Source organism: Lepidochelys kempii, chromosome 6 (assembly GCF_965140265.1).
Source record: "Lepidochelys kempii isolate rLepKem1 chromosome 6, rLepKem1.hap2, whole genome shotgun sequence".
Classification (NCBI taxonomy): domain Eukaryota; kingdom Metazoa; phylum Chordata; order Testudines; family Cheloniidae; genus Lepidochelys; species Lepidochelys kempii.
Window position 1 is genome coordinate 75,960,564 of NC_133261.1, and position 23,938 is coordinate 75,984,501.

The 23,938-nt window shown below is 41.0% G+C and overlaps 1 protein-coding gene across 16 annotated transcripts in view; it reads right to left on the reverse strand.

The window, feature by feature from the left end:
- Window positions 1-23,938, reverse strand: part of RYR3 (ryanodine receptor 3) — a 581,477-nt gene that overhangs the window by 42,022 nt on the left and 515,517 nt on the right. For 14 of the 16 annotated variants that reach the window (XR_012159473.1, XR_012159474.1, XM_073348839.1 and 11 more), the window contains 12 exons: window positions 23,803-23,879; window positions 21,470-21,543; window positions 21,192-21,209; window positions 20,648-20,728; window positions 20,068-20,156; window positions 19,369-19,497; window positions 18,891-18,995; window positions 14,808-14,889; window positions 11,799-13,123; window positions 7,109-7,167; window positions 3,917-4,088; window positions 1,904-1,990 (listed from right to left, as the gene is read on the reverse strand). Coding sequence is in view for 14 of the 16 variants with exons in the window: in XM_073348839.1 (XP_073204940.1) it covers window positions 1,904-1,990; window positions 3,917-4,088; window positions 7,109-7,167; window positions 11,799-13,123; window positions 14,808-14,889; window positions 18,891-18,995; window positions 19,369-19,497; window positions 20,068-20,156; window positions 20,648-20,728; window positions 21,192-21,209; window positions 21,470-21,543; window positions 23,803-23,879 (2,298 nt within the window). In the remaining 2 variants the exon portion in view is untranslated. The remainder of the gene's footprint in view (window positions 1-1,903; window positions 1,991-3,916; window positions 4,089-7,108; window positions 7,168-11,798; window positions 13,124-14,807; window positions 14,890-18,890; window positions 18,996-19,368; window positions 19,498-20,067; window positions 20,157-20,647; window positions 20,729-21,191; window positions 21,210-21,469; window positions 21,544-23,802; window positions 23,880-23,938) is intronic. The other 2 variants (XM_073348829.1, XM_073348836.1) reach the window with 2 other exon arrangements.

Sequence of the window (23,938 nt, forward strand, 5' to 3'; positions counted from 1 at the left end):
CTCTGCCAGGGCCATTGCGAAACTGGCCTCAGAATCAGGGAGCCATAATCGGCTCCCGGAAATCCAAAATTCTCTATCCTCTTCTATGACCAGTGGAGGCTGGATGCAGCAGAGAAATTGGCCTTTCATTTCTAGGTTGTCAGTACAGATCAGTATTGGCCAAACTGTTACCATTTGATGGCATGTTTGATGACCTATGCAAAATTAATTGAGCAATGTCTTCCACATGCCCCCACCAAGGGTTGGTCAGACCAACAGGGATGAGCCAGTGACACAGGAGAGAATTGATGATACAGGGAGCTGGGTCCCTCTTCCTCTGATCTTCTGCCTCCCATTGGCTGGGCTGTGGGGACTAAGTGGGCTGATTTAAGTTCTGCCCAGACATTTCTAGGTCATTTAGTATAGGATCTGAGTTCTTCAGGGTGCTGCTGTTACGACCAATTGCCTATTTTCATATCAAAAAGGAATTTTTCCTGTTCAGCCAAAGTGGCTGAGGCCCAGTAGGGTTTTTTTTTTTTCTTTCTGTGCAGTGTCATGGAGGCCCAGCTGAGTTGTAAGCAATAGGACTTCAATGTTTAATATTAGACCGATTAGTTAGTCACAACTTGAGGCTGGTGATCAATGCAAATAAAGGCTAAAAGGGCCAGCTTCAAGGGATAAATGAGAACCAGAATTTCGCTGGTGTGCCTATAGGAGAAAAGGAAACCTGAAGCCTTCATGGACTAATGTTCCCCCTTGATACTCCTAGCTCCCTGGCTGGGGGAATGCAAGAGGATTCAGAAGTGAGCTAAGTCCTAGATTTAGGTGGATCTACCCCAAGGAACCTTGCACTGAATCATTAAATGCCTGGCATATCATGCTGTAAATTAATAAAGTTGCAGCCTGCTGTTTAAAATCCATCCTTTGCATCTGTTATTCTTTTGCTTGTACGTCCTCAACAATTTAAAACAGGTTCCTAGTGGACAGGTGTCTTCAACACAAAAAATACCTTCACAATAGGCACTAACAACCTTGTTGGTTTCAGTGAGAAAACAGACGGGATGATGGGTATGAAGACTGAAGTATTGTCTCACACCTAGAAATAGTTAAAGATGAAGACAATGTGGGGGAAACAATGCACTGAAGTCCCCCATTGCTACCCTCTACTTTTTTTGGTTTTGTTTTATTTTAAATAAATTTTTAAATTGAATTGTGAATATTTTAATAAAAAAAGCACTGAACACTTTTGAGGAAAAAGTAGCCAAATTTTACAAATAGACAAAACAGAACTATCACACACAGAAGCAAAAACGTTATCTAAGCCAGCTAGAGTATGAGAGACCTTAATATGATTCCTAAATGATTTAGTTATCATTTCCATGCTGAAAATCAAGGTGATCAGTATTATGCAAAGAGTTGTACTGTTAAAGAAACAGTCATGTGAGTTGAAGTACCAATTTAGGATTAGATTTTAGAGAAACATTTAAGAAAATTGAAAGTGCTTTGAGAGATGGAGGGTTTTTGTTTTGTTTTGTTTTGTTTTTTGGCTGGGATTTAGACATTCCTTTGTCAGGGTTTGCAAGCCAGACCTAATCACATTGTGCCAGTGCACCAGAGCCAAAAGAAAAAAATGACAATAAATAAAAGCTCAACTGATTAGTTTGTTTTCATTGTCCTAGATTGAATAAAATACAGAAGTACCTATGTTTAGTTACTCAAGGTGTGATTAGTAACTCAGGTAAGAACATAATTTTAGATACATTATTTCTAGACTGGCAGTGTTGATTTTAGTCAGTGCATGTAGGGCTTACAAAAATGGGTGTCCAGTTTAGATTAACTATGTTAAAACCAGCCTTCAGTCAGCTGCTCTGGAAAATAAGTAGAAAAGCCTACAAAGAATGAAATGCAATAAATAATACTTTACCTTGTAGAATAGCAGTATAAAGTTGATGGCAAATGCAACAAACAGAGCAAGAAATCTTAAGTTGTAGAAATTTCTAGCCAAGTAATGCTGGAAATACGAGGAACATTTAAATAAAAAAAAATTAGAAGTGTCATGGAATCAGAATTGGGGAAGCAGTTAGGAAATTATTTAAGAGAGTCAAATCTAAACTATATTCTGTAATGTTCAACAAAACAATTAGAGCTCTCATGGTAGAATCACCAGACTTGCTGTCTAGAATTTTTGCCACCTTTTCTTTTGTATCTATATATTCATGACAGGATATTTTTGGCCTTAGGGGAAAACTACACAGAGGAGCCAGTCAGACTCCAATTGGCAGAAACCAGTGGCGCTGGAACAATTTGTATGGTGGGGATGCTGAGAGCAGGCCCGCTGAGAGAGGGGGGAAAAGGAGGCAATTGCTCCCGGAAGCGGCCGGTACGTCCCTGCGGCCCCTAGGGAGGGGGGTCTCTGCGTGCTGCCCCTGCCCCAAGTGCACACTCTGCAGCTCCCATTGGCTGGGAACTGCGGCCAATGGGAGCTGCGGGGGTGGTACCTGCGGGCAGCGGTGCATGGAGATCCCCTGCATCCCTGCCGAGGAGCTGCTGCAAGAAGGGTGTGCCGGTCGCTTTCGGGAGCCACCCGAACACTCCACCCTCCCCACACCCCAACCCCCTGCCCCAGCCTAGAGCCCTCACCCCGACCCAAACTCCCTCCTAGATCCTGATCTCACACCCCCTCCCATACCCAAACTCCCTCCCAGAACCCGCACCCCGAATCCCTCCCGCACCCAAACTCTCTCCCAGAGCCTGCATCCAGCACCCCCTCCAGCACCCAAACTCCCTCCCAGAACCTGCACCCAGCACCCCCTCCAGCACCCAAACTCTCTCCCAGAGCCTGCACCCCATGACCCCTCCTGCACCCCAACCCTCTGCCCCAGCCTGGTGAAAGTGAGTGAGGGTGGGGAAAAGCAAGGGACAAAGGAAGGGTGGGATGGAGTGAGCAGGGGGCAGGCCCTCGGAAAAGGGGCGGGACATGGACGTGGTGTCAGGGAAGGGGCGGGACAAGGTTCTTTGGGTTTGCTCGATTAGACAGTTGGCAACCCTATCGGGCGGGCATGTGGAAGCCCTGGCCGTGCTGGAAGACCGCACCCAGCAGCGCAGCTGGCAGCTCACTGGGCACCAGCCAGCGCAGGTGCAGCACCGCCCAAATGTCAGGCAGACCACGTCCACGGCTTGTGCGTGCGTGGAGGCCCATTGACTATTTTGCCCTGGGGCCCGGAATTGCTGTCAGTGAGCCTCTGAAGCAAACTGTAAACCCCTTTTTTATGGAAACCACTTCAAACCAGGGGGTGTGGCAGCCCCCCCAGCACCTCCAGCACCAGCACTTATGGTAGAAACAGAAGCAGCCAAAGCAGAGACCCTTTTTACCTCTGGACATTCCAGTCAAAACTGTAGAATATTCTCTGACTTTCTCTATCCTGTGCTGATTGGCTGTTTGCTCCAAGCTTCCTCCTCCCTTTCTCTCCAAGTCTCTTCATCTCAGCGTCACTCAACATCTTACCCTCTTCTCCCCCGCCATTTCCTGTCCTGCCCTCACTCCCTTTCTCTGCCTTTTTCTTTCCATTTATCAGATCCCCTCTTAAGTAAACTCACCTCCCAAAAATTAAATAAATGAATAGTAGAACTAAGTCGATGTTTTCTGCCATCACACTGTTCACTCTATTTGTGTGTTGTACCCCTCCCCTGACCCTGTGTCTGTCTTCTCTTTTTAGATATTAAGTTCTTCAGGGCAGGGATTGTCTACTATTCTGCATCTGTATGGTGCCTAGCACAATGTCGCTCCATTCTTGGTTGGCCCTTAGGCACTACTGTAAAAACATGATCAATTTTAACAAATAATTAATTTGTAAAAAACTGACAGTATCTCTTCCTTGTATCTCATGCACAGCTGTTCTCTGTGTTATTTGACTAAAAGAATGGGAGCAAAACTTACCAGCATTTTCGTTTGATAAATTTCCACGACTTTAAAAAAATTAGCCATAACTGCCTCAGGTTTCTCTATTTTTTGTCCATGCCTTCGTTTCTTTTTCTTGGTTTCCTCCTTTCCCAAATGCTCAGATTGTACTTCTTCCTTTGCTTTGTCTTCTTTCTCACCATCTTCCATGCTAGAAAAAAGATTACAGAAATAAAACAGAGTAAGTTCCCGCATTGTCTATGCTATGATTAAAACAGTGTGTCCCAATAAAGAGAGGCAGGTTTGAGTGTGAGTTAGTTGCAGAGAAGGTGAATGGAGGTGAGTGACTATGAGAAGTGACAGTTAGAGAATACAACCAAGAGTCAAAAAAGTTACCTTACTACTAAGTGAGGTGGAAGAATAGCAATAATCCACTTAGTGAGTTTAGGGGCGATCAATGGAGAAAAGGCAAAAGCAGCTCAAAGTGGGGTTACTAGCACCAAATGCAAAATGTACAATTACTTGCTGCCTAAACAAGTGAAGTATGTATATACCCAGTGCAAGTAACTCAAAATTATCAGAGTTTATGTGCAGAATTTTGAGTTCAAAGTTGAACAGAAGATAGAAACATTTATGGATGTGCCACACAATTTCATAGCAGAGTGGTTTCATTTCAACCAAAAAAATCACCATAATAAAAGTAAGGAATCAGTGAGGAATGAAAGGAAAATTTCCTTCAGAAGGACCCACCTTACAAAACATGTAGAAGATGACAATTATTCCTCCTGCACAAAAGAATTCATAAGAACATAAGAATGGCCATACTGGGTCAGATCAATGGTTCATCTAGCCCAGTATCCTGTCTTCCGACAGTGGCCAATGCCAGGTGCTTCAAGAAGAAATGAACAGAACAGGTAATTCCCTTTATGAGAAGCAAGTATCAAGACTCACTGTTGTTTTAGAAGATTCAGTTTTCAAAACATAAATAGCTGACTGTGTGATAACGGTGAGAATGGTAAGGTAAATTACCACCAAGGTGGGAGGGGATTGAAACTTTGAGGCAAGTAGATGGTTGGTTATAAAGAAATGGAGAGGAGTTTGTGGTTTGGTATATAGCAGTACCAGTGAAATAAAGAACCATTTGAGAGAACTCTGAGGAGCTACTTACATTATTACTAACAAAGCATCATTCCACGGCTCCTGCATTAACTTTCTTTGGAATGCCCCTGATGATATGCACAGGAGGGCCAGCCATACAAAGAGGAGAGGTTTATGTTTAGTAAGCTCTGGGGAACCTTTTTTGGAAAGTAGGATTCTATAAAAAAGGCAGGGTCTCCTCCTTAATCAACCAAAAAGGATTTAGACTGCTGGCAATGACAATGAGGATTTGGGGGAGTGAATTTTTAGAACTAGAATTTTTAAGCTGCATGCTTGCAGGTACTGCAAAGTACTTAAGTTGAAAATGAAACATGGTAGTAAATAGCAGAAGTACAAGGGAATCTGTGTATACAATAGTGAGAGAGAAGCACTTATGATTTAATTGGAAGGAAGTGCAGAAGAGGAATAAGGAAATAAACTGTCAATAGAAAGAGGTTAGGTGAATTGAAAATAAAAGCTATAAATGCCTACATAACAATATGTAAAGCCTAACCAAGAATAGGTGAGGTGAACTATCTGGTATTGGGGGAATACCTAGATATTTTATCAATGGCATTTGATAAGGTACATTACTAGCCTCTGGGTCAGGAAACTGAAATCAGTTAGCTGAGAGAGATTAGGGAAAAGGAATAAATAAAATCTAACAAAACCATTAAAATGGGAGATTTGAACCACCTAAATATAAACCAGTTTAATATCATAACACAACATGGTGTAATAAACAAAAGCTTCCGGAACTGCTTGTTTTGGAGCATACAAGAGGAGAGGCTATTTTTGTCTTAATACTGAGAAACATATAGAATTGATTCTTTGGATTCTTAGTACAGAGAAATGCAAAAGAGTTTAAGTGCAGTTGACAATTACCAGAGAAGTACTGTAACATTGCAAGTAACATTTATGCTTAAAATCCTTGCACAGGGTTGAAAGGAAGGGCAGACAAAAATACCAAAATAATTCTCTAACAGTGAAATCTAAGAAAGGGATTTTTTAAAAATGAGGAAATTAGTTAGAAAAAGCCTGAAAGGGAACAAGTTAAGAAATTAAAAATTACTGAACCATCATGGAGACTTTAGAGTCTACCTTGTTAAAGTCACTGAAGGTATGTATAGTGCTGAGAAAGAAAATAGCACAGTTAAATGTCTAGCTACACTAATTTATTTGGGCCTCAAAATTATCCTTTTAAAAAATAAATCTCCAACACAAGTGGCTCAAAAACACCAGGACATAAACTTAGCAGGTTAGAAGAGGTATTCGTAGGACTGAAATTAATGGAACTAAAGTGAGAATTTGAATAATAGACCAAAATATAAAGAAGAAGAAGAATAAATTGTTTAAGTATGCCAGGAACAAGAAAGCTGTGTGAGTCATCAGATTTGCTAGACCACCTGGTTATAAAAGGAGGCAATCAAAAAGAACAAAGAAATTGGCAGGACTATCAATCTTAATACTTCAGAAGGTTGACAGAACGAGGAGTAATGGTCTCAAGTTGCAGTGAGGGAGGTTTAGGTTGAATATTAGAAAAAACTTTTTCACTAGGAGGGTGGTGAAGCACTGGAATGCGTTACCTAGGGAGGTGGTGGAATCTCCTTCCTTGGAGGTTTTTAAGGTCAGGCTTGACAAAGCCCTGGCTGGGATGATTTAGTTGGGGATTGGTCCTGCTTTGAGCAGGGGATTGGACTAGATGACCTCCTGAGGTCCCTTCCAACCCTGATATTCTATGATTCAGCACAAGCTGATCACACACTGCCTCACCTGCTGCTTGGAAACAAGTGAAGTAAATACCACACTAATGAAGGCTGTCATGTTAAAAATGTTTCTCGGGATTTTAGGTGAAGCAGCTGCAGAGAGTTTTACAAGACTGTGAATAGGCTTTTATGGATTGCTGACAGTTGCACCTGGGATAGGGTCCCTGCTCTGCTGCTCAGTGAAAGTGCTTGCTGCCTGTGAAGAGTTGTGCTGGCTGCCCAAGATACTGGTAAGATGGAGAGTCCAATCAATGCCTGCTCAGGGCTATTTCTGGCCAGCTCGTCAAGGAACAGCAAGAAAATAAACAATAGTGTAAAAGTAACTTACTCAGCCTTCTCAGATTCTGCTTTTGTTTCTGTTTCATCTTCTTTTGCTATTTCAGATATCTAAAAACAAAAAGATATTAAAATTGCCATAAACTTACTTTTAAAAAAATCTTCTCAATTCTACTTAATGCTTTCTAAAAAGCAAACAAAACAATCAATTACCACCATGTCTCATTAACACTGGGTCACTTTCATATTATCATAATTCTAAATTTTTTTGCTTCTAAAACAAGTAGCAGACAACATTTCAATAGTGAAAACTATCGTGATTCTTCCTCTAACATGTTTTCAAGATATATTATTAATACAGTAATCGGTGCAGATGACTGAATGACTCAAAGTAATAGTCAATGTAATGAGACTGGTGAAGTTACCAGAAAGGAATGGAGATAACTGAGCACAGATCATAGCTTAAAATTAGCTGGAGGACAGTGATCACCATTAAGAACTTGACAGTTACGAGTGGCATGTAAAATTAATGTAACTATGGTTTTGTATAATTTCTATGAATGTGGAAAAATGTTGATTATCACAAATATCAGTATGTCAATATCACAAATTCCATGTAATTGTTTAGTTTATAATAGTGGCAACATTTTCTATTTTGTCAATATAGATTAAAGTAATAGTATTCTATAAATCTAATCAAAATTAGCAGAGTATATGTATATGTTTTATTTTTGCAATACTTCCCCCCTTAAACTATCTATCTATTCCCCCATAACATAGTATCTGACCGCTTCACAATCATGCATCTATTTACCCTCAACCCCCTGTAAGATAAAGATGTACTATTATCCCCATTTTACAGAAAGGAAACTAAGGCACAAAGAGGCTAGGGACCAGATTTTTAAAGGTATTTAGGCCTTGCTTCACTCTGTTTTGCAAGCCCTAAGTCTCATTTTAAAGATTGACTTAGGAGTAAACCTTGATGTAATCTTTTTGTCAGAAAGTTTATTTTGCAGAAAAATGCAGTTTTGGGTCCACCCAGAACTATTTGCCAAAAATTTCAGTCATAATTTTTACTTGGAACTTAGATGCTATTCACATAAAGATGACAGCAGCAGTGGTCTCCTCATATTCTTTAGCCCTGTAGTGAGGGCACTCACCTAGGTTCAGTTCCCCCTCTTCTTGATGTGGAGAAGGAATTTCAACTTGGGTCTCCTACATCTTAGGTGATTGCCCTACAGAATCATTCTCAGTTTCTTTCCCTGTCCCAATGACTATTCATTGTCATTCATAGTGGCAATTCATAGTTATTCATAAGTTCCAGTCCCTGCTCCAATTACTATTTAATTATTTATACACAGTGGAACAGCCTTGAAAAGAGAAACTGAAAGATACTCATCACAATATCCCATAGTCCAGTGGGTTGGAGAACACTCCTGTAATGTGGGAGACCCAACTTGAAATCCTTTCTCCAAATCAGACAGAGGGAGCAATTGAACCTGTCTCCCAGACATCCCACGTCAGTACCCCAACAACTGGGCTAACAATGAGAAGAATGGTGGCACCACCACCTCCTCCGATGTTGTGAATCTAGCCCTTTAAAAATGCTCAAAATTAGTTTCAGATTGAACAAAACATGACAGAGCTTTGATTTGCCAAAATTGTTTTGCAATTTTTGGATTCAGTACGGGCAAACCATTTTTAATTTTTTTCCCCTGAACTTGCCAGTAATGAAAAAAATCAGTTATTTTCCCAGGATTGTAAATCACATTGAAAGTCATTGGGACTTAGGCTACTAAATGTCTAAACCAATTTTGAAAATGACTTAGTTCCCTAAATCACTTAGGTACTGCAATGCTGAGTGGAGCAATGCCAAAACACTTTTGAAAATCTGTGCCTAAGTGTTTTGTTCAAAGTCACGCAGGAAGTCTGTGGAGGAACAGAACCATGAATTCAGGTTTTTCAAGTGGCAGGCTACTGTTCAGTTTGGACAATCCTTCCTCTCCAAGCTCCCTTATAAAAGCTACAATGAAACCTCAAAAGGGTTATTACCATTTCACGTTTTTAAAAGTAAGAGAGAGAGACAGTCATCTTAAAAAAAAATTAACATTCTCCATGACAGAACCGTACATAGTATGTCTGTTTTTTCGCTTCCTTATTTTGTGGCTCCTCCTACTACACTGTGGTACTGTAGGGACTATGTCTGAGTAAACAGTAGTTTTTTCTCCACAAATACTAAAGAGAATTTCAGTTTGAGAACTTTTCACATTAACTTTTCAATGCCCAAGCACTCAAGTTTATTAGTGTGAATACTAATAAAAAGCAGCTTTTAGATTAAATGCTGAATGATTCATTGAAAGCCAATTTTGAATTGTGTATTAGATTGTAAAATTTGCACTTTGAGCTCTCCCTCTCCTTCCCACTCCCATTGGTACTGCTAGGCAAAATTCTCTGGCTTCTGTATACTGTGTGCACACACCCCTAAGTGGAATATAGAGCTGCATCTACCTGAAGAACCAAAAATTGTATATTTGATTAGTCACAATTAATGATTCAAATGATCTGCATTAATTCCAAAAGAAATATGAGAATAATAATTAACAACAAATACATTTAAGAACTTTGCAATCACTTTGGTAATAGAAAGAAAGGCAAAATTTGTTGAAAAAATATTATAAATTACTTGTTAGGGCTTACCAGGGACCTTAATATCAAAGCCGATTCACTCTGTTCAATGACCATGTCCTTTAAATACCTCAGTACTAATGTAAATACAACAAACTATCCATATAAAATGACATGAAATTGCTACTGTATTATCAGGAATTTGTGCAAAATGAGATTTGACAATGAAATAGTCATAAGTAAATTAGGATTTTAAAGAAAATGTATATAAAACAGACATAAATAAATAAACTGTCCTGTAAATGGAAAATATAATGTGATATGTAGGAAAAAATGGTAATACACATTTAATGGAAGCTAAAAGCTTGACTGAAGAGTAAATAGTACATTATATAGTCATGTAGTGGAGGTTTATATTGAAAATCCTGGAAATCATATCACTGCCTTAAGGGCTGGGCTAAAACCCATTATAGAAGAGAAGCCTTTGAAATGGCCAAATACAAGTAGAGATGGACCTATACCGCAGAGTTTAGACATTCTCAAAATTTGAAAATGTATTTGGATCCAGAGTTTTGGTTCAGGCCCATCTTTAAATGGAATTACACTCAATTATGTAGATATTTAGTGAAGTGGAACAAGATAAACTGTTCACATCAGGAAAGGACAATTAAAAATAAAGTAAATATTAAATTAACAGTAAATCAATAAATTCAGGCAAAGCTATTTCAGAGAGTAGGAAACAAAGGACAGCTTATTAAGTGTAATCAATTAAGGAAACAAAATAAGTAAGTTAAGGGGATTATCAGGTATAATTATGGAGGAAGAGTATTAGGGAGGAGGCTGAAATAACAGTTACAGAATGGGAAGTTAGCAACTAGGTCTGGAAAGCACCTAGGACTCTTTGGGTGCTACTACTCTTCAGGGCAAGGACTGTCTTTTTGTTCTGTGTTTGTACAGTGCATGGCACAATGGGGTTCTGGTCCAGGACTGAGGTTCCTTGATGCTAAAGTAATACAAATAATAAATAGTAATAATACTGCAATCTAAATGAACAACAATAATTATTATTATTAAGTCAAAAGTAGGCTAAAATTTTCCTTTCCAGAAAATTATTCTTTGTTATAAGATTTAGATAATAAAATATAAGAAAATGACATTCCTAGCATATATACCATATATACTTGTTCATAAGCCGAATTTTTTTAGTAAAAAAGGGAAGCACCAGAGAAGGGGGTCGACTTATGAACGGGTATAGAGAGGAAGAGGTGGGACACAGCACCTCCCCTCAACAGAGGGGGCAAGGAGAGGCAGCACAGCCAGTAGAGCCAGAAGGGAAGAGCCGGGGCCAGAGTCTCTCCGCTTCTGGCCACACTGCTCTTCCCCCAGCCTCCGAAGCAGCTGCAGCTTCGGGGCTGGCAGTCTGCAGCTGTGCCACTCAGCCCCACCCCGCAGAGCAGGCTGTGGCCGTGCCACCCGGCCCAGCCCGTTGGAACATGCTGCGGCCACGCCGACCGGTCTGGCCCACCGGAGAAGGCTGCGGCCGCACTGACCGGCCTGCCGGAGCAGCTCCGGCCAGACCAGAGACATCCTCCCCTGGCCCTCCCCAGCTAAGGTGGGAAGGGATGGGATGGGCAGAGTGTGGGTGTCTCGGGCTAGGGGTGGGGTCATGTGGGGGGTGGTCACAGGGGTTACTCCCCGGACCCCCAGCTTCTTCCCCCCAAAAAACTGCCCCACCAGTTGCTGTCCCGGCTCATCAGGGTAAGCAGCTGGCGCTCCAGGACACTTTGTTTACTTCGGTTTACCTCTGTCCCTGCGGACGCTCGAGGTAAACAAACCATCTCGACCAGCCAGCGGCTTATCCTGATGGCCCGGGAGCCAAAGTTTGCTGACCCCTGAATTACAAGGTTGGCTTATGAATGGGTCATAGAAATTTTCCATTTTAACTTATCCATCTTGGGGGGGGGGTCGGCTTATAAATGAACAGGCTTATGATCGAGTATATACTGTATCTCATAGGAACAGCAATTTAGTGAGCAAATAAGTTCAGTCATTACTGGAACTTTTAGTAATATATAATACATTTTTGCTGTAAGGGACAATAAATTTGTTCCACCTACCTGTGCTTTTCTTTTCCTACGAACAGTGCTTTCCAAAGAGGGAGGAGTATCTGTACCAACTATTTCTGCAACATCACCGAGCCCAGCATCATGACCATGTTTTGAGCCACCTTCTTTCTTTGCATGAATGCCAAAAATATCCGACATTATGTCTGTTTCTCCTTTTTCACCTTTCACAAACTGCACAAGTTCAACTCTAATGCCATGCTCAATGCCTTCAACCTTCTCAGCTTCCATGATGTCATCATGGATTCCAAACTGTGTTGGGTCAGGCATGTCCCCTAATATTTTGGTAACTTTGATGTTTTTGGCTCCTTCAACCAAGCCACCCCCAAACACAGTACTCCAGAGAATCTGGAAAATCCCCCATACGATGGTGAAGAACAACTGGAATAACCCTACAAATAGCATCCAGAAAAAGGAGAAAAACACTTTCACCAATTCCTTTATAGTCATCTTTCTAACTTTTCTGTATTGTTTCCTAAGGTTCCTTAAAGTGACCATTTTTAAAAAGTTGGCAGCATTCCTCTTCACTGCAACACAGGCCATTGCAAAAGCTGAAGCTGATTCCAGAGATTTTTCTTCTTCCTCATCATCTCCAACTTCCATTACATAATAAGGCTCATCCTCTTCCTCCTCTTCAGGTCGTTCAGCTGAATCTGATTCAGAGATCTGAGAAGCTAACTGCATTTCAAAGATTGTGTCCTCACAGAAATTCACAAACAGCTCCATTTTCTCTTGTTCCCCGCCTTCGTTTACAACATCAAATATGAACTGCCTTTTGGATTCTTTCACCTGTGGCTTCTCCCACTGCATTCTACTGGACTCACTGATTTCAAAGTAAACTCTTTCAATTTTCTTGGCTCCACCCATTATTTCAATACGGCCAAGGTAAGGTTCAAAGTAATTAAGTACACTTGCTGCTGGATCTAGTAAGCACTGAAGGCGTGAATCATTTGGCATGTGCTCTGAAAGGTTAGTTAACAAGACTGCCACATTAAATCCAATGTCTTTGGCTGGCTCATGGAATCTGTCCACAAAATCAACATAATTAAACATGTCATTTTCATCAGCTTCTGCACAGGACAGAAGGAATTCAAGTTCTGACTGTGTGTATTGTTTCTGACCTTCCATTGCTTTCTGGAATTCTTTCTTTGAGATGATGCCTTTACCATCTGGATCATAGTCTTTGAAAGCATCTGAGCTGGTTAGGTCTTTCAATTTGAGGAACATGTCGAAGAACTTCAAGATCATTTCTACATTACTAGATGATTCTACCAGTGTGTCCACCATCTGTTTTCCAATAGTCCCATTTACAACATTACCTACATTGTATGTTAAAACAGTAAGTTATTTAGTTTATCTATAAATGCATGTAAAAATAAATTAATTTCATATTTATGTTCAGAAACACGACAAAAAACCCCTCTTTTCCAATTTCATTCCTAAATCTCCATAATTTTCCTTTAAATGTATTTTTCTGCATTTTCCTTGCTCTTTCAATGGTATCAGAGTAACAGCCGTGTTAGTCTGTATTCGCAAAAAGAAAAGGAGTACTTGTGGCACCTTAGAGACTAACCAATTTATTTGAGCATGAGCTTTCGTGAGCTACAGCTCACTTCATCGGATGCATACCGTGGAAACTGCAGCAGACTTTATATACACACAGAGATCATAAAACAATACCTCCTCCCACCCCACTGTCCTGCTGGTAATAGCTTATTTAAAGTGATCATCAAGTTGGGCCATTTCCAGCACAAATCCAGGTTTTCTCACCCTCCACCCCCCCACACACAAACTCACTCTCCTGCTGGTAATAGCCCATCCAAAGTGACAGCTCTCTACACAATGTGCATGATAATCAAGGTGGGCCATTTCCTGCACAAATCCAGGTTCTCTCACCCCCTCACCCCCCCTCAAAAAAACACACACAAACTCACTCTCCTGCTGGTAATAGCTCATCCAAAGTGACCACTCTCCCTACAATGTGCATGATAATCAAGGTGGGCCATTTCCAGCACAAATCCAGGTTTTCTCACCCCCCCTCCCCCATACACACACAAACTCACTCTCCTGCTGGTAATAGCTCATGCAAAGTGACCACTCTCCCTACAATGTGCATGGTAATCAAGGTGGGCCATGTCCAGCACAAATCCAGGCTCTCTCACCCACCCCCCTTTTTTTTTTCCGGGACACACACACACACACAAACTCACTCTCCTGCTGGCAATAGCTCATCCAAACTGACCACTCTCCAAGTTTAAATCCAAGTTTAACCAGAACGTCTGGGGGTGGGGGGGGGGAGGAAAAAACAAGGGGAAATGGGCTACCTTGCATAATGACTTAGCCACTCCCAGTCTCTATTTAAGCCTAAATTAATAGTATCCAATTTGCAAATGAATTCCAATTCAGCAGTTTCTCGCTGGAGTCTGGATTTGAAGTTTGAAGGGGGGTGAGGGGGTGAGAGAACCTGGATTTGTGCAGAAAATGGCCCACCTTGATTATCATGCACATTGTGTAGAGAGCTGTCACTTTGGATGGGCTATTACCAGCAGGAGAGTGAGTTTGTGTGTGGGGGGGTGGAGGGTGAGAAAACCTGGATTTGTGCTGGAAATGGCCCAACTTGATGATCACTTTAAATAAGCTATTACCAGCAGGACAGTGGGGTGGGAGGAGGTATTGTTTTATGATCTCTGTGTGTACATAAAGTCTGCTGCAGTTTCCACGGTATGCATCCGATGAAGTGAGCTGTAGCTCACGAAAGCTCATGCTCAAATAAATTGGTTAGTCTCTAAGGTACCACAAGTACTCCTTTTCTTTTTTCAATGGTATGCGCACCTTATATCATTCTCTTTTAAATATTTTTTAATAAAAGCTAAATTGCTTTTTGCACTGGCATAATAAAAATGCAATTAAAGAACAATTCTGAAAGATTAATTATTGCATTGTGACAGCTCAGCTTCATAACACTGAAAGTAATAACACGCAATTATAAAAAATAGATCTGACCTTCAAGTAGTGACAAGAGCATCACAACCATATCCTTCAGGAGATCCAACAATTCCTTAAGTAATTCAATCTGACTGGAATCCTGCAACATAAATGGTGAACACATTTTTTTCCTTTTCTTATTAAGAAAAGATACATTTAACATGAAGAAATAGCACTTGGAATGGTTAACACATACAGTCCTAGTAAACACGGACATGTCAGGATCGTTCACTGTCATTTCCATAATGTTATATTATAATAATCTCATACAATACGATGTGCCCAACTAGAGCAGATGTGTGAGCATTGGGGTATGTTGTAATGAAGTACCGAGGACAACTGAAGTGGAGACTATTAGTGAAGGAGAACCTTATTAATTTTGCTAATCCATATATAAGAGAATACTCACCAAAAAATCCATCCCCCCGATGTAGCACAATATATTAGGATTCAAATTACTAAAACTTTAATATGTTTACAGAATATACCAGAGTACATTAATTAATATAACAAGACCAATATGGATTTAGATGCCTAACTTTAGGCACCCAAGCTTGAAAATTTTGCCCAAGATTCATGGTATAATTTTAGGTGGTGAGAAGGATGTTTATATGCAGATCAAAGGGGAAGAGAGAACAAGAAAGGGAGGGGAATGCTGATTAGAAGTGTAAGAAGCATTGCTGGTCCTCTAAAGTGAAGGAAGTGGCTGCTGTCTGTCAGCAGTAGGTCTCTTTTCTCCTGTGTGGGGGATGTACACCTAAGCTGTTCCCTGAGGCACCAGCTCTGTTTTTCTCTCAGTTCTCCCCATTCTGTAATTCCTTGTCACCATACTGTATATACTTGTATGCAAATCAATTTGGTTTACAAGATAATCAAAGCATTTTTATGAATGTTTACATCTAAACTGGGTGGTGGAGGAACGCGAGAGGGCCAGCTTATCCATGAGAGAGGTTACAGAGAAGTAACTAAAACTAAATCACAGTTATCAAAATAAATGAACATTTTGTGATTAAGTAATCTTGATGTTTTTTTAACATTTGCTCAACCACTAAGTGACAAAATTTGGTAATCTGCAGTGGTGAAGACATGAAGTTCATATTTTTATTACTAGAAAATGACATGATTATTGACATTATTCAAAAAATAAAAGGATACAGGCTTTAGAAAACTGTAAAACTATGTATTTTATACCTTTTGGAGTAGCTTGTGTCTATCAGTGTTAAGTCAGTTTAATTCAGCTCCAAGAAGATATAGATACAAAATACAATAAAAATACACTAGCGCATCTTGAAGGTTACATATTGGTAAACACAGGGGCTGGTTCTTTAGCTATGTGATTTGTTCTGAAAACTATGCAAGAGATCCACATTCAAATGCTGAGTCTCTGGCTCCCTAAAAACAGGCAAACTCTTTATGTTGTTCTGCAGAAACAACTAAGGCCAATCTAAGAACAATCGTGATGGGTTTCCAAGAGTTCCATTCTGCTTTCCTAAGCTGGAAGGAAGGCTAATGTGACATGGGACTTCTAGGAAGGTGGGAAATAAACTGCAGAGTAAAGCCTGTTGAAAATTGTCTGACGGAAAATTTTCCATTTGAAAATACCAATTTAATGAAACCAAAATGTTCTGCAGGAACAAGTCAATGCCATTGAAACTTTTGATGAACATCAGACAACAAGCTGCCTGGCTTGCCTTCCTGAGGTCCCAGATATTTCCTCCCCCTGCTCCCCTTGTTTCGGGAGAGCCTGTTTCTCAGAATCCTTGACTCCTCAGCAGCCCATCAGGCAAGCGTCTAGGCAGACCAAGAAGCTGACAAGCCACAAAAAATTTCATTTCCCCCCCAGTGGTATTTTTCTTGTCTTTTCTTCCTGAGAAAAATTTTGAGATTTTGTTTTTTGTTCCAATTTGGAATAATAATTTTTTTTAATCTCTCTCTCTTTTTGTGTGTGTGTGTGGAATGGAAAATCCCATTCCCACACAGCTCTACTGGAGAGGGAGGAAGCTGGTAGAAGGACCTTTTACTCCTGCACCAAAAATTTGCACCAAATTTGTACATTCTGCACCAAAAATTAAAAATTCTGCACACAATATTTTATAATTCTGCAAGTTTTATTTGTCAATAAATAAATGCAGAGGCTCCAGCATGGCATTGGGGAGCACTGGCCACTGATTGCACTAAGATGGGAGATCACCCACTCTCCCCCACCCACCCCCAGAACACGGACTCAGCGGTGAGGCTGCACCTGGCCCTGACACAGCACAAGGTCTGGGCCTGCCCCAGCAATACGCTGGGGCCTTGCCTCTCTGTGCCAGGTGCACCAGTTGTGGGGCAGAATCCAAGTGTGAAGAGGCTCAATGTGGGGGGATCCAGGTGTGGGCTGAGAGGGTTATGTGTGGGACAATCTGGGTGCAGGCAGCTCAACTGGGGGGTCTAGGTGTGGGGGGATCTGGATGCACAGAGGCTCGGTGGGCGGGTTCCAGGTGCAATGGGACTCTGCAGGGGCTTCCTGGTGAAGGTGGTTTGGGCTCAGCAGCAGGGGAGTCTGGGTACTGAGGGAGGGGGGCTTGGTAGGGTGGGGTCTGGGTGCAGCTAGTTGGGGGTCAGTGGCGTGGGGGTCTGGATGTAGGGGCTCAGGGTGGTGCGGGGGGGATGGGGCTTGTCAGTGTGGGGGTTTGAGTGCAGGGAGCTCAGTGGGGGGTGGTCTGGGTGCAGGGATGGGGGTTCGGAGACAGGGGTCTAGGTCCAGGGGGGCTCCAAATGCAGGAGTTGAGGTCCAGTGGGGTGGAGTTCAGGTATGGAGGGTTATGGGTGTATGGGGTGAGGTTTGGCGGGGGTGTCTGGGTATGGGAGGTCCGGATGCACAGGGATTAGGTGGATGGGGGAGCAGCTCCCCATACAGCAACCCCTCCCCCTGCAGCTGAGGAGCGATGGGGGCAGGAGAGGATGCCGAGCTTCCTGCAGCTGGGAGAGGTTTCTGTGGATGGGTCTGACACAGTCCCAGCCACTCCTTGGCAGGGGAAGAGGAAGTCCTGTCCTCTCCTGCCTCCAGCCCAGCCAGGACTAGCAGCTGTTCCAGGCTCAGGGTAGGAGTCACTGGCTGGGGTGTCCCCAGCCCCATGGTGATATACCTTTCTGCCGGCTGCTCAGGGTGCCTGAAACGATGTACCTGAACTGCTAGGGAGTGGTGTGTGACTGCTCTTGCAGCTTCCCTTTGCTTCCCTGTCAGAAAGTCTTTTTTCTGCGGGGAAGCAAATAAATCAGCAGGGGACATGAATTCTGCGCACACGCAGTGGCACAGAATTCCTGTGGGAGTAAGGACCTGTAAAAATAACCTGCATCTTATTATCACAATACAAATTGTAAATATGCTAATTGGTTCTGTTCTTTTTTGACATAGATGCAAATACCCTATCAGTGAAATTAGGATATTACTATTCATTTCTTTAAAACATTTTACTGTATTTTTTTAAATCTAAAGCAAATATGATGGCTGCCATATAAAATTTCTATTATACTCAGAGATTTTACCATTTTCATAAACTTTCTTGTTACATAGCTATTGCTGAAATGGTAAACATCTTTGAAAGCTGTAGAACTTAAGTGCACCCTTTGTATGTTCTCAAGTGATGGAAAGCATGTCATTTCAGAGATAAATCTTTTGAAAAAAAGCAAAAACCACCAAGGATTATTTAAAGTAGCTGTGAATAAGGAGTTTCAGACTCATTAACATGGTACTTGTAGGCTGGCCATTAAAAAAAAAGTCCCTTAGCCATATAAGGACAATTAGGTAATGAATGATGTGTCTAAAGAGAAAATTGAAGCACACTGTATGTGGACATGTTTAAGAGGTTAGCTGACTCACTTGAGCACAGAAGGAGAATCATAATCCATAGAGCAGAAGGCCCAACAGGTTTTTCTAGGGCTATCATCTAAGTTGAGGGCTATTTGTTACCTAATGAAAATAAGAATGCTATACACAACTGAACAGAGACCTTATTCCTGATTGACTTATAGCTTTCACTGCACATTTTATTGCATTTTATGCTTACATTGCATTTTATGCTTATGCACTATAGATAATTGTTGAACAACTGAAAATACCTTAGAGAGTTTCATTTGCATGTTAGCAAAGACATGAAGGAAGCCAACAACTGCATCCCACAGCCTACTGTGAGCCAGACTCTGCTGGTTACCTATGCAAGGTCCCTAAAAATAAAGAAAAACACATTTTTTCTTTACGCATCAATCAGGGTAAGAAATGCTTTTTCCATTTAAGGCTCCTATTTGAGCAATTCAAGAAATAAGTACAATCTTCCATGAAGTTATTCTAGAATGTCTTCCAAAATATAATTACCACATAGGTTGTGAATGTTAAGCATATAGACAATCACAAAAATATCTATAGATTTTTACATTATGGACCAAATCCACAGTCGGTGTAACTGAGCATAGCTCGGTTCAAATTAATGAAGCTATGTCAATTGCTGATTTACACCAGCTGAGGAGCAGGCAGTTTATATGTAAATACATTTACTGTAAATATTGAAATTTGAACATCCTTTGTCAGGTTTCCATTTACCTGGATATATTCTGTAAGTGAGTTGAAAATTTGTTTGGTAACAGCCAAAGCTTTAGAGAAGTTACGCTGTCCAGATTCATCAATCATGTTTTTTCCTGAATAGTACCAATAGAAGTCACTAATTGATTCCTAAGAACAAATGACAATATATTATATTTTTCCACTCTCATATTATATATTCAGCAATTGCCATACATTATCACATCAACAGAAGTTGAAATGGTAGATAGGATTTCACATTTTTATGTGCTTTTATTTCTAACCACAATAATGTTATACATTTTTGTCCAGTTATGTATTCTGCAGTGATCAATACTGAAATACATTATTACTCTGTTGTTTTACAAAGGCACATCTGACAGTTATGGGCTATTTAAAAATGAAGACAACAAGTGCAGTACACTTTAATATTAAGCCTGTTAGTTACAGGTCAACTTCATATACAGGATTACCACACTAGTAATCACAAATGAAATTAAGTCCATCCAAAATATGTGCAGCCATGAGCATGTGCACGAGGTGAGGGAGCAGAGGGTGCAGGCAGCTTCCTCATTCACCTGCACAGGGGTGGGCACAAAGTATCTTTGTGATACTCCCAGTGCAAAGACTACACAAAGCTAGTGCTGCTCCTTGTGTTAGCCTCAGTGGAAGGGGAGGGGAATAATTTATTCTTCGTTTTGTCTTTGTCTTTTTTTTTACCTGAAGACGTAAGAGATAGTCAACAGTGCTGATGATAATATTCACGGTTGTAGTGTTGCCCATCTGAGTACGCAGGAAATTCTGAAAATCTGAAATCACAAATACTTTGTGTTTGATAAATATATATGTATAAGAAACAAAAAAATAGGAGATTATCCGACTATAATTACTCTTATAGCTACTAATTGTGAAAGACAATCTCATATACACTACACTTAAAAGCACAGATGCTTATTAAAAATTCTGGAAATTTTATTAAAATATATCATAATTTAAACATATAACAAGAACTTTTTTGTGAATGTCTTGCCATCCATCTTTCTATTAATGGTGAGATGTATAAATTCTGGAATGTCATTATGACTGTTAGTTAAAGAGTGAAAGTTAAAGAGTGAAAGTTGATTAGATTGCATTGTTTGTCACATTTTGAAGAACCACTTCAGCTTAGAGTGGTGACTGGATTTCCTTTAGCAAAAAACAGAAAGTCAATTTGAATAGCATCAATACTAAGGACTACTGTCCTTCCTTTTAAGAATATGAATACAATCACTTTCCTGAAAATTCATTCCAGTCTACTTACCATTGTTATGACCTTCACAAAGCAGCTGTAAAAATCTAAACAGATCTCGAGTAAACTCATCATTCTGTAGCACTTTCTCACCTTGAAAATATATACAATGAATGTGATCATTGTTCATCATTAAACATGCAAAACATATATTCTTTAAATAGCATCCTTCAAAATAAGTGATTCTAATAAAAAGCAAATACTGTAAGCTGCTTTAAAGTAATTTTAAATAAATGTACTGAGAGTAATGATAATAAAACAAATTATGGAACAGAAAAAGCAAAAGCCAAAATATTTAGCACTCCAATGCATTCATGGTAAAAACTACTGGACTAAAGTTCTAATAAGTAAATGGTTAGTTGTCAATAAAACCATGCCTTAAATATGAAAGACACTTCTTTAATTAAGCATCAAATTCTTTGTCCAAGCTCAACACGCAACCTGCTGCAGACCATAAAACTAAACCTAAAGGATGTCTGGGAAGATGCAATTAAAGAAGATTTCTTTCTGTATTTGCAACACACAATAGCATCAAAAGCTGTAAACCCAAACGTACCACGCTCACGAACGATGACTGTGGATCAGAGAAAAATAATAAGAATACAGGATAAGCAAATTGTAAGTTACAAGATAATTTCCGTTCAAATGTTTACTGCTAGAATTTTAATAAACATTAACCATGTTAAAAAATCTAATCTAATCCTAATTTTAATGAGGCTATCAATAAAGAGAGCAATGTGCTAAAACAGCCCTGAAAATTCCAGTTTTAGAAGGAAGCATAGTAAACTCTTTAATTGTTACTTGAATTAAATGGGTTTTATTCATTATACTTACGAGTTCCTTCTTCAGTAACCATTCCAAGACCTTCTGCTTTATTCTGTCTTTCAAATGCATTCAAGTCAAGAACACTTTTAACAAAGCACAGAAAATTGAGAAAGTTCTGCTGCTGTATGTAATGGCAAAATTAATTTCCTCCATGAACTCTCTGGAAGCCTTGACCCACACATTTTACCCATTTTACACAGACTCATATATCTAAAATGAAACATGTTTTAAATAAAAGGGTTTGAAGGGGAATAAGGGTCCAGTGTCTGTTTCTGAAAAGATACAGCTCTAAATCTCCTCTTGATATACACCTATTACTACCATTAATATCAAGAGGAGCTACACATCTATATGTAGAAGAGAAAAGGAACCCAAAATTTTGTTTTGAGTATTGATTCAATTCTGTCGGATCTGCCAAAAAGTCGTAATTCGAGTTTACTTTATTTCTCATTCGTATGGTTTCTACCAAACTGTTACCATTTAAAAGGAACCTGTTGAGAGTCTAATTGTCTTCCAAGGTCAAAACCTATTGAAAGATCGATTTTCTACTCCTGAGGGCATTCTGCGCCAAAAAATTAAAAATTCTGCACACAATATTTTAAAATTCTGCAAATTATATATGTCAAATAAATCTGGAGGCTCCAGCATGGCACTGGGGAGCACAGGCCACTGGCTGCACAGAGGTGGGAGATCACTGTGTAGCTCCCTGCCCCACCCCAGGACACGGACTCAGTGGAGAGACTGCACCCAACACCTGACATACTGCAAGGATTGGGCCTGCTCCAGAAACACCCCTGGGTCCTGGCTCCTTTGTGCCAGGTGCACCAGGTGTGGGCAGGCAGGCTCAGGAAGGTAGGATCCAAGTGTGCAGGGGCTTGGTGGGGGTTGAGAGAGTTCTGTGTGGGGCAATCTTGGTGTGAGCGGCTCAATGGGGAATTTGGGTGCGGGAGCTTGTTGGGGGGTTCTGGGTGCAATGGTAAGGGGACTCTGCAGGGGGGGGGTCCAGATGAAGGTGGTTGGGGCTCAGCAGGGGGTCTGGGTTTGAGGGGGATAGAGCTCGGCATGGGGGTCTGATTGTGGGGGGGTCCAGATGCTGGGGGAGTAGGGCTTAGTGGGGTGGGGATCCAGCTGCAGCTGGTTGCGTCTTGGTGGGGAGGGGATGTGGGTGGCTCGTTGCAATGGTCCAGGTGCAGGGTGAGTGGGACTCATCAGTGAGATTCTGAGTACGGGGGTGGGGGTGAGACTCGGTGGGATGGTCTGGGTATGAGGGGGTCTGGATGCGGGGGGGTTAGGCGGATGGGGGAGCAGCTCCCTGTACAGGGATACCTCCCCCTGCAGCTGAGGAGCAATAGGTGCAGGAAGCGGGGAAGAGTGGGGGGAGGGAGAGGGGAGATTTGCAGAGCTTCCTGCAGCTGGGGAGAAATCTGGGTGTGTTCTGGCCCTGGATGCCGTGCAGGGGAAGAGGAAGTCCCGTCCTCCACAGACCAGCCGGTACTAGCAGCTGAGCCTGCCACAGGATAGGAGCCACCAGCTGGGTCTTCTCCAGTCCTGCTCCCTGCCCCACAGTGATTTACCTCTCTGTTGGCTGCACTGGGCACCCAAAACAGACGGCTGAAGAGGGTCGCATGACCACTCTTATGGCTTCCCTTTGCTTCCCCGTCAAAAAAGTCATTTTTTTGTGGGGAAGCAAAGAAATATGTGGGGGACATAAATTCTGCACATGTGCAGTGGGGCAGAATTCCCCCAGGAATAATTTTCTATTGCTAATACAGGAAAGCTCATTTCCCATAACAGAAGCTGGTAACCTCTCTCAGTACACTGGTGAAATAATTTTATTTCTATAATCTGAATATATTTTAAGTTTTTTAGCTAGTGCAGTTCATTTAGTTTCACAGTGACACATGTACTTGTTTTTATTCACAGTGATATTATTAAAACCAAAAAGGGAAACACTAGCATATTGTTTCTAGTGTCCTTTACATTTTATGGTCTGTCTTCAAGTGAACTTTGTTTTTACTGTTGCCCAGAAAGACACACATGGACAACAGGCACTGCTGTCATTGCAAATTATCACTGAGCTAAAACCTACCAAATGCTGTATTACTCTTATGTGTGCTTGCTGAGAAGTACAAGGTCAGCCTACGCTTTATTTTCTCTTGGAAGAATATTCCACAGATGAACTTACTCTTCTTAAGTGCCTAAGATCCACAAATACAATTCCCTCTAGATCAATTCCCAGCTCAGTTCTCGACTGCTGTAATCCAAACTCTGCACCAACTCTGAGCAATTAGCCACCAACCTAGATGCTACTAAAGCTGTAACAACATGGTTTGTGCTTTTACCTGCAAGATTGCATTAAGCCAGAGAGACTCTGAAAAAATCCAGCATCCTTCTTCTCTTTAAGGTAGTCTAACATTTTCTACAGGAGAGAGAGATTTAGGAAAAACTATATAAAAATCATTATAATTTGACAATTTG